The 10,000-nt window shown below is 57.2% G+C and overlaps 1 protein-coding gene across 1 annotated transcript in view; it reads right to left on the bottom strand.

Annotated features, from left to right (window-relative positions):
- Positions 1–10,000, bottom strand: part of BLOC1S2 (biogenesis of lysosomal organelles complex 1 subunit 2) — a gene marked incomplete at its 3' end in the record, with an annotated part of 23,966 nt that overhangs the window by 9,212 nt on the left and 4,754 nt on the right. The window contains exon 2 of the mRNA XM_078885726.1: positions 9,461–9,574. Coding sequence (XP_078741852.1) covers positions 9,461–9,574 — 114 coding nt within the window. The remainder of the gene's footprint in view (positions 1–9,460; positions 9,575–10,000) is intronic.

Raw genomic sequence — 10,000 nt, 5'->3', positions numbered from 1 at the left:
GAGTGGGTGAGTGGGTGGGTGGGTGAGTGGGTGAGTGAGGTTGAGTGGGTGAGTGGGTGAGTAGTGAGGTGAGTGGGTGAGTGAGTGGGTGAGTGAGTGGGTGAGTGAGTGGGTGGGTGGGTGGGTGGGTGAGTGGAGTGAGTGGGTGAGTGGGTGAGTGGGTGAGTGAGTGGGTGATGTGAGTGAGTGGGTGAGTGGGTGAGTGGTGTGAGTGAGTGGGTGGGTGAGTGGGTGAGTGAGGTGAGTGGGGTGGAGTGGGTGAGTAGTGAGGTGAGTAGTGAGGTGAGTGGGTGAGTGAGTGGGTGAGGTGAGTGGGTGGGTGGGTGGGTGGGTGAGTGAGTGGGTGAGTGGGTGAGTGAGTGAGTGGGTGAGTGGGTGAGTGAGTGGGTGAGTGAGTGAGTGGGTGAGTGGGTGGGTGAGTGAGTGGGTGGAGTGGTGAGTGAGTGGGTGAGTGAGTGGGTGAGTGAGTGGGTGAGTGGGTGAGTGAGTGGGTGAGTGAGTGAGTGGGTGAGTGAGTGGGTGAGTGGGTGAGTGAGTGGGTGGGTGGATGAGTGAGGTGAGTGAGTGGGTGAGTGGGTGAGTGAGTGGGTGAGTGAGTGAGTGGGTGAGTGAGTGGGTGGGTGAGTGAGTGAGTGGGTGGTGGTGAGTGGAGTGAGTGAGTGGGTGGGTGGATGAGTGGGTGAGTGAGTGAGTGGGTGAGTTGAGTGAGTGGGTGATGTGGGGTGGGTGGGGGTGAGTGAGTGAGTGGGTGGGTGAGTGAGTGGGTGAGTGAGTGAGTGGGTGAGTGAGTGAGTGGGTGAGTGGGTGGGTGGGTGGGTGAGTGAGTGGGTGAGTGGGTGAGTGGGTGAGTGAGTGAGTGGGTGGGTGAGTGAGTGGGTGAGTGAGTGAGTGAGTGGGTGAGTGAGTGGGTGGGTGAGTGAGTGTGTAAGTGAGTGGGTGAGTGAGTGGGTGAGTGAGTGGGTGAGTGAGTGGGTGGGTGAGTGAGTGGAGTGGGTGAGTGGGGGTGGTGAGTGAGTGTGTAAGTGAGTGGGTGGGTGAGTGAGTGAGTGGGTGAGTGAGTGGGTGAGTGAGTGTGTAAGTGAGTGGTGAGTGAGTGAGTGAGTGGGTGAGTGAGTGGGTGAGTGGGTGGGTGGATGAGTGAGTGAGTGAGTGAGTGTGTGTAAGTGAGTGGTGAGTGAGTGTGTAAGTGAGTGGGTGGGTGAGTGAGTGAGTGAGGTGAGTGGGTGGGTGAGTGAGTGTGTAAGTGAGTGGGTGAGTGAGTGAGTGAGTGGGTGAGTGAGTGGGTGAGTGGGTGGGTGGATGAGTGGGTGAGTGAGGGGTGGTGAGTGAGTGGGTGGGTGAGTGGGTGATGAGTGGGTGAGTGATGTGAGTGGGTGGGTGAGTGAGTGTGTAAGTGAGTGGGTGGTGGGTGTGAGTGGGTGGGTGAGTGAGTGAGTGGGTGGGTGGATGAGTGGGTGAGTGAGTGGGTGGGTGGATGAGTGGGTGAGTGAGTGGGTGAGTGAGTGGGTGAGTGGTGGGTGAGTGAGTGAGTGGGTGAGTGAGTGGGTGGGTGAGTGAGTGGGGTGGGTGAGTGAGTGTGGTAAGTGAGTGAGTGGGTGAGTGAGTGAGTGAGTGGGTGAGTGGGTGGGTGAGTGAGTGAGTGGGTGAGTGAGTGGGTGGGGTGAGTGAGTGGGTGAGTGAGTGAGAGTGGGTGGGTGAGTGGGTGAGTAGTGAGGTGAGTGGGTGAGTGGAGTGGGTGAGTGAGTGGGTGTGGGTGGGTGGGTGGGTGACGTGAGTGGGTGGAGTGAGTGGGTGAGTGAGTGAGTGGGTGAGTGGGTGAGTGAGTGAGTGAGTGAGTGGGTGGGTGAGTGAGTGGGTGAGTGGGTGAGTGGGTGAGTGAGTGGGTGAGTGGGTGGGTGGGTGAGTGGGTGAGTGAGGTGAGTGGGTGAGTGGGTGAGTAGTGAGGTGAGTGGGTGAGTGAGTGGGTGAGTGAGTGAGTGGGTGGTGGGTGGTGGGTGAGTGAGTGGGTTGAGTGGGTGAGTGGGTGAGTGAGTGAGTGGGTGAGTGGGTGAGTGAGTGGTGAGTGGGTGGGTGAGTGGGTGAGTGAGGTGAGTGGGTGAGTGGGTGAGTAGTGAGGTGAGTGGGTGAGTGGGTGAGTGAGTGGGTGGGTGGGTGGGGTGAGTGAGTGAGTGGGTGAGTGGGTGAGTGAGTGAGTGAGTGGGTGAGTGAGTGAGTGGGTGAGTGGGGTGGGTGAGCGAGTGAGTGAGTGAGTGGGTGAGTGGGTGGGTGAGTGAGTGAGTGGGTGAGTGGGTGAGTGAGTGAGTGGGTGAGTGAGTGGGTGAGTGAGTGGGTGAGTGGGTGAGTGAGTGAGTGGGTGAGTGAGTGGGTGAGTGGGTGAGTGAGTGAGTGAGTGGGTGAGTGGGTGAGTGGGTGAGTGGGTGAGTGGGTGAGTGGGTGAGTGGGTGAGTGAGTGGGGTGGATGAGTGGGTGAGTGAGTGGGTGGGTGGATGAGTGGGTGAGTGAGTGAGTGGGTGAGTGAGTGGGGTGAGTGAGTGGGTGGGTGAGTGAGTGAGTGGGTGATTGAGTGGGTGGGTGAGTGAGTGTGTAAGTGAGTGGGTGAGTGAGTGGGTGGGTGAGTGAGTGTGTAAGTGAGTGGGTGGGTGAGTGAGTGGGTGGGTGAGTGAGTGTGTAAGTGAGTGGGTGAGTGAGTGAGTGAGTGGGTGAGTGAGTGGGTGGGTGGATGAGTGGGTGAGTGAGTGAGTGGGTGAGTGAGTGGGTGAGTGAGTGTGTAAGTGAGTGGGTGAGTGGGGTGGGTGAGTGAGTGAGTGAGTGGGTGAGTGAGTGGGTGGGTGGATGAGTGGGTGAGTGAGTGAGTGGGTGAGTGAGTGGGTGAGTGAGTGTGTAAGTGAGTGGGTGAGTGAGTGTGTAAGTGAGTGGGTGAGTGGGTGGGTGAGTGAGTGGGTGAGTGAGTGTGTAAGTGAGTGAGTGAGTGGGTGGGTGGATGAGTGGGTGAGTGAGTGGGTGAGTGAGTGGGTGGGTGGATGAGTGGGGTGAGTGAGTGAGTGAGTGGGTGAGTGAGGTGGGTGGGTGAGTGGGTGAGTGAGTGGGTGAGTGGGTGAGTGAGTGGGTGGGGTGAGTGAGTGAGTGGGTGAGTGAGTGGGTGAGTGAGTGGGTGAGTGAGTAGTGAGTGGGTGGGTGGATGAGTGGGTGAGTGAGAGTGGGTGGGTGGATGAGTGGGTGAGTGAGTGAGTGGGTGAGTGAGTGGGTGAGTGAGTGGGTGGGTGAGTGAGTGAGTGGGTGAGTGAGTGGGTGGGTGAGTGAGTGTGTAAGTGAGTGGGTGAGTGATGTGAGTGGGTGAGTGAGTGAGTGAGTGGGGTGAGTGGGTGAGTGAGGTGAGTGGGTGAGTGGGTGAGTAGTGAGGTGAGTGTGGGTGAGTGAGTGGGTGAGTTAGTGGGTGGGTGGGTGGGTGAGTGAGTGAGTGGGTGGAGTGAGTGAGTGAGTGGGTGAGTGAGTGAGTGGGTGAGTGGGTGGTGAGTGAGTGAGTGGGTGAGTGGGGTGGGTGAGTGAGTGAGTGGGTGAGGTGGGTGAGTGAGTGAGTGGGTGAGTGAGTGGGTGAGTGAGTGGGTGAGTGGGGTGAGTGAGTGAGTGAGTGGGTGAGTGAGTGGGTGAGTGGGGTGAGTGAGTGGGGTGGGTGAGTGGGTGAGTGAGTGGGTGGGTGGATGAGTGGGTGAGTGAGTGAGTGGGTGAGTGAGTGGGTGAGTGAGTGAGTGGGTGGGTGAGTGAGTGAGTGAGTGGGTGAGTGAGTGGGTGAGTGGGTGAGTGGAGTGGGTGGAGGATGAGTGGGTGAGTGAGTGGGTGGGTGGATGAGTGGGTGAGTGAGTGAGTGAGTGTGAGTGAGTGAGTGGGTGAGTGAGTGGGTGAGTGAGTGGGTGAGTGGGTGAGTGAGTGAGTGAGTGGGTGAGTGAGTGGGTGAGTGGGTGAGTGAGTGGGTGGATGAGTGGGTGAGTGAGTGGGTGGGTGGATGAGTGGGTGAGTGAGTGAGTGAGGGTGAGTGAGTGGGGTGAGTGAGTGAGTGGGTGGGTGAGTGAGTGAGTGGGTGAGTGAGTGGGTGGGTGAGTGAGTGTGTAAGTGAGTGGGTGAGTGAGTGGGTGAGTGAGTGGGTGAGTGAGTGGGGTGGGTGAGTGAGTGGTTGAGTGGGTGGGTGAGTGAGTGTGTAAGTGAGTGGGTGGGTGAGTGAGTGGGTGAGTGGGTGGGTGAGTTGGGTGGGTGAGTGAGTGTGTAAGTGAGTGGGGTGAGTGAGTGAGTGGGTGAGTGAGTGGGTGAGTGGGTGGGGTGGATGAGTGGGTGAGTGAGTGGGTGGGTGGATGAGTGGGTGAGTGAGTGAGTGGGTGAGTGAGTGGGTGGGTGAGTGAGTGTGTAAGTGAGTGGGTGGGTGGGTGAGTGGGTGGGTGAGTGAGTGAGTGGGTGGGTGGATGAGTGGGTGAGTGAGTGAGTGGGTGAGTGAGTGGGTGAGTGAGTGGTGTGGTGGTGAGTGAGTGAGTGAGTGAGTGAGTGGGTGAGTGAGTGGGTGGGGTGAGTGGGTGGGTGAGTGAGTGTGTAAGTGAGTGGGTGAGTGAGTGAGTGGGTGAGTGAGTGGGTGAGTGGGTGGGTGAGTGAGTGGGTGAGTGAGTGGGTGGGTGAGTGAGTGTGTAAGTGAGTGGGTGAGTGAGTGAGTGTGTGAGTGAGTGGGTGTGGGTGAGTGAGTGTGTAAGTGAGTGGGTGAGTGAGTGAGTGGGTGAGTGAGTGGGTGAGTGAGTGGGTGAGTGAGTGAGTGGGTGAGTGAGTGGGTGAGTGAGTGACTGTGTGAGTGAGTGAGTGGGTGAGTGGGTGGGTGAGTGAGTGGGTGGGTGGGTAAGTGAGTGGGTGGGTTGGTAAGTGGGTGACTTTGTGAAGTGGGTGAGTGAGTGGAGTGAGTGAGTTAGTGGGTGAGTGAGTGGGTGTGGTGAGTAGTGAGGTGAGTGAGTGAGTGGGTGAGTGAGTGGGTGACTGGCTGAGTGAGTAGGTGAGTGAGTGGGTGAGTGAGTGAGTTGGTGAGTGAGTGTATGAGTGTGTGAGTAGGTGAGTGGGTGAGTGACCTGTGAGTGGAGAAGGTGAGTGAGTGAGTAAGTGAGTGGAGTAGTGAGGTGAGTGAGTGACTGTATAGGTGGGTGAGTGAGTGAGTGGGTGGGGTGAGTGAGTGAGTGGGGTGAGTGGGTGAGTGGGTGGGCGAGTGAGTGGGTGAGTGATGTGGGGTGAGTGGGGTGGGCGAGTGAGTGGGTGAGTGGGTGGGTGAGTGAGTGAGTGAGTGGGTGAGTGAGTGAGTGAGTGGGTGGAGTGAGGTGAGTGAGTGAGTGACTGTATAGGTGGGTGAGTGAGTGAGTGAGTGGGTGGGTGAGTGAGTGAGTGAGTGGGTGGGTGAGTGAGTGAGTGGGTGAGTGGGGTGAGTGGGTGGGCGAGTGAGTGGGTGAGTGAGTGGGTGGGTGAGTGAGTGGGTGAGTGAGTGGGTGAGTGGGTGGGCGAGTGAGTGGGTGAGTGAGTGGGTGAGTGGGTGGGGCGAGTGGGTGAGTGGGTGAGTGAGTGGGTGAGTGGGTGAGTGAGTGAGTGGGTGAGTGGGTGAGTGAGTGGGTGGGTGAGTGGGTGGGTGAGTGGGTGAGTGAGTGAGTGAGTGACTGTGTGACTGGGTGAGTGAGCGAGTGAGTGAGTGGGTGAGTGTATGAGTGAGTGACTGTGTGAGTGAGTAGGTGAGTGGGTTGGTGAGTGAGTGAGTGGGTGACTGTGTGAGTGAGTGGGTGGGTGAGTGGGTGAGTGAGTAGGTGAATGAGTGGGTGGGTGGGTGAGTAGTGAGGTGAAAGGGTGAGTGGTGAGTGAGTGAGTGAGTGGGTGAGTGGGTGAGTGAGTGAGTGGGTTGAGTGACTGTGTGACTGTGTGAGTGACTGTGTGAGTGAGTGAGTGACTGTGTGAGTAGGTGAGTGAGTAGTGAGGTGAGTGGGTGAGTGGTGAGTGAGTGGGTGAGTGGGTGAGTGAGTGAGTGAGTGGGTGAGTGAGTGTGTGGGTGAGTGACTGTGTGACTGTGTGAGTGACTGTGTGAGTGAGTGAGTGGGTGAGTGGGTGGGTGAGTGAGTGGGTGTGTAAGTGAGTGGGTGAGTGAGTGTGTGAGTGAGTGGGTGGGTTGGTAAGTGGGTGACTTTGTGAGTGGGTGAGTGAGTGGGTGAGTGAGTTAGTGGGTGAGTGAGTGGGTGGGTGAGTAGTGAGGTGAGTGAGTGAGTGGGTGAGTGAGTGGGTGAGTGAGTAGGTGAGTGAGTGGGTGAGTGAGTGGGTGAGTGAGTGGGTGAGTGGGTGGGTGAGTGGGTGAGTGAGGTGAGTGGGTGAGTGGGTGAGTGAGTGAGTGAGTGAGTGAGTGAGTGGGTGAGTGGGTGAGTGAGTGGTGAGTGAGGTGAGTGAGTGAGTGAGTGAGTGGGTGAGTGAGTGGGTGAGTGAGTGGGTGAGTGGGTGAGTGAGGTGAGTGAGTGAGTGGGTGAGTGAGTGAGTGAGTGGGTGAGTGAGTGGGTGAGTGAGTGGGTGAGTGAGTGGGTGAGTGGGTGGGCGAGTGAGTGGGTGAGTGGGTGAGTGAGTGGGTGAGTGGGTGGGCGAGTGGGTGAGTGGGTGAGTGAGTGGGTGAGTGGGTGAGTGAGTGGGTGAGTGGGTGAGTGAGTGGGTGGGTGAGTGGGTGGGTGAGTGGGTGAGTGAGTGAGTGAGTGACTGTGTGACTGGGTGAGTGAGCGAGTGAGTGAGTGGGTGAGTGTATGAGTGAGTGACTGTGTGAGTGAGTAGGTGAGTGGGTTGGTGAGTGAGTGAGTGGGTGACTGTGTGAGTGAGTGGGTGGGTGAGTGGGTGAGTGAGTAGGTGAATGAGTGGGTGGGTGGGTGAGTAGTGAGGTGAGAGGGTGAGTGGTGAGTGAGTGAGTGAGTGGGTGAGTGAGTGTGTGGGTGAGTGACTGTGTGACTGTGTGAGTGACTGTGTGAGTGAGTGAGTGACTGTGTGAGTAGGTGAGTGAGTAGTGAGGTGAGTGGGTGAGTGGTGAGTGAGTGAGTGGGTGAGTGGGTGAGTGAGTGAGTGGGTGAGTGGGTGAGTGGGTGATTGAGTGTGTGACTGTGTGAGTGACTGTGTGAGTGAGTGAGTGACTGTGTGAGTAGGTGAGTGAGTAGTGAGGTGAGTGGGTGAGTGGTGAGTGAGTGGGTGAGTGGTGAGTGAGTGGGTGAGTGGGTGAGTGAGTGAGTGGGTGAGTGAGTGTGTGGGTGAGTGACTGTGTGACTGTGTGAGTGACTGTGTGAGTGAGTGAGTGACTGTGTGAGTGAGTGAGTGGGTGAGTGGGTGGGTGAGTGAGTGGGTGTGTAAGTGAGTGGGTGAGTGAGTGAGTGGGTTGGTAAGTGGGTGACTTTGTGAGTGGGTGAGTGAGTGGGTGAGTGAGTTAGTGGGTGAGTGAGTGGGTGGGTGAGTAGTGAGGTGAGTGAGTGAGTGGGTGAGTGAGTGGGTGAGTGAGTGGGTGAGTGAGTGGGTGAGTGGGTGGGTGAGTGGGTGAGTGAGGTGAGTGGGTGAGTGGGTGAGTGAGTGAGTGAGTGAGTGAGTGGGTGAGTGAGGTGAGTGAGTGAGTGGGTGAGTGAGTGGGTGAGTGAGTGGGTGAGTGAGTGGGTGAGTGAGTGGGTGAGTGAGGTGAGTGAGTGAGTGGGTGAGTGAGTGAGTGAGTGGGTGAGTGGGTGGGTGAGTGGGTGAGTGAGTGAGTTGGTGAGTGGGTGAGTGACTGTGAGTGAGAAGGTGAGTGAGTGGGTGAGTGAGTTGGTGAGTGGGTGGGCGAGTGAGTGGGTGAGTGAGTGGGTGAGTGGGTGGGCGAGTGAGTGGGTGAGTGGGTGAGTGAGTGGGTGAGTGGGTGAGTGAGTGAGTGGGTGAGTGGGTGAGTGGGTGGGTGAGTGGGTGGGTGAGTGGGTGAGTGGGTGGGTGAGTGAGTGAGTGGGTGAGTGAGTGGGTGGGTGAGTGAGTGTGTAAGTGAGTGGGTGAGTGGGTGAGTGAGTGGGTGAGTGAGTGGGTGAGTGAGTGAGTGGGTGGGTGGATGAGTGGGTGAGTGAGTGGGTGGGTGGATGAGTGGGTGAGTGAGTGAGTGGGTGAGTGAGTGGGTGAGTGAGTGGGTGGGTGGGTGAGTGAGTGAGTGGGTGAGTGGGTGAGTGAGTGGGTGGGTGAGTGGGTGGGTGAGTGGGTGAGTGAGTGGGTGACTGTGTGACTGGGTGAGTGAGCGAGTGAGTGAGTGGGTGAGTGTATGAGTGAGTGACTGTGTGAGTGAGTAGGTGAGTGGGTTGGTGAGTGCGTGAGTGGGTGACTGTGTGAGTGAGTGGGTGGGTGAGTGGGTGAGTGAGTAGGTGAATGAGTGGGTGGGTGGGTGAGTAGTGAGGTGAGTGGGTGAGTGGTGAGTGAGTGAGTGGGTGAGTGGGTGAGTGAGTGTGTGGGTGAGTGACTGTGTGACTGTGTGAGTGACTGTGTGAGTGAGTGAGTGACTGTGTGAGTAGGTGAGTGAGTAGTGAGGTGAGTGGGTGAGTGGTGAGTGAGTGGGTGAGTGGGTGAGTGAGTGAGTGGGTGAGTGGGTGAGTGAGTGTGTGACTGTGTGAGTGACTGTGTGAGTGAGTGAGTGACTGTGTGAGTAGGTGAGTGAGTAGTGAGGTGAGTGGGTGAGTGGTGAGTGAGTGGGTGAGTGGGCGAGTGAGTGAGTGGGTGAGTGGGTGAGTGAGTGTGTGACTGTGTGAGTGACTGTGTGAGTGAGTGAGTGACTGTGTGAGTAGGTGAGTGAGTAGTGAGGTGAGTGGGTGAGTGGTGAGTGAGTGAGTGGGTGAGTGGGTGAGTGAGTGTGTGGGTGAGTGACTGTGTGACTGTGTGAGTGACTGTGTGAGTGAGTGAGTGACTGTGTGAGTAGGTGAGTGAGTAGTGAGGTGAGTGGGTGAGTGGTGAGTGAGTGGGTGAGTGGGTGAGTGGGTGAGTGAGTGAGTGGGTGAGTGGTGAGTGAGTGAGTGGGTGAGTGAGTGAGTGGGTGAGTGGGTGAGTGGGTGAGTGAGTGTGTGACTGTGTGAGTGACTGTGTGAGTGAGTGAGTGACTGTGTGAGTAGGTGAGTGAGTAGTGAGGTGAGTGGGTGAGTGGTGAGTGAGTGGGTGAGTGAGTGAGTGGGTGAGTGACTGTGTGAGTAGGTGAGTGAGTAGTGAGGTGAGTGGGTGAGTGGTGAGTGAGTGAGTGAGTGGGTGAGTGGTGAGTGAGTGAGTGAGTGGGTGGGTGAATGAGTGAGTGAGTGGGTGAGTGGGTGAGTGAGTGAGTGAGTGACTGTGTGAGTAGGTGAGTGAGTAGTGAGGTGAGTGGGTGAGTGGGTGAGTGGGTGAGTGGGTGAGTGAGTGAGTGGGTGAGTGAGTGAGTGAGTGGGTGAGTGTGTGGGTGAGTGAGTGAGTGCCGAACCCGCAAGCTCCCCATGGAGGTACGAGGACATCTTTGTGAACATGTCCCGGCACAAGGCAGTGACGTCGTCAGGAGGAGCCTCCCTCACCTCCTCAGCAGCTTCCACATTCGCAGCTGGGACACACACACAGAGACACACACAGAGACACACACAGAGACACACAGACACCCACAGAGACACCCACAGAGACACACACAGAGACACACACAGAGACACACAGACACCCACAGAGACACACACAGAGACACACACAGAGACACACACAGAGACACACACAGAGACACACACAGAGACACAGAGACACAGACAGAGACACACAGACACACACAGAGACACATACAGAGACACAGAGACACAGAGACACAGAGACACACACACAGAGACACAGAGACACACACAGAGACACACACAGAGACACACACAGAGACTCACACACAGAGACTCACACACAGAGACTCACACACAGAGACACACACAGAGACACACACAGAGACACACACAGAGACACACACAGAGACACACACAGAGACACACACACA

This window comes from Lampetra fluviatilis, unplaced genomic scaffold, assembly GCF_964198595.1.
Source record: "Lampetra fluviatilis unplaced genomic scaffold, kcLamFluv1.1 SCAFFOLD_733, whole genome shotgun sequence".
NCBI lineage: Eukaryota > Metazoa > Chordata > Hyperoartia > Petromyzontiformes > Petromyzontidae > Lampetra > Lampetra fluviatilis.
This window is presented reverse-complemented; position numbering and strand designations above follow the sequence as displayed.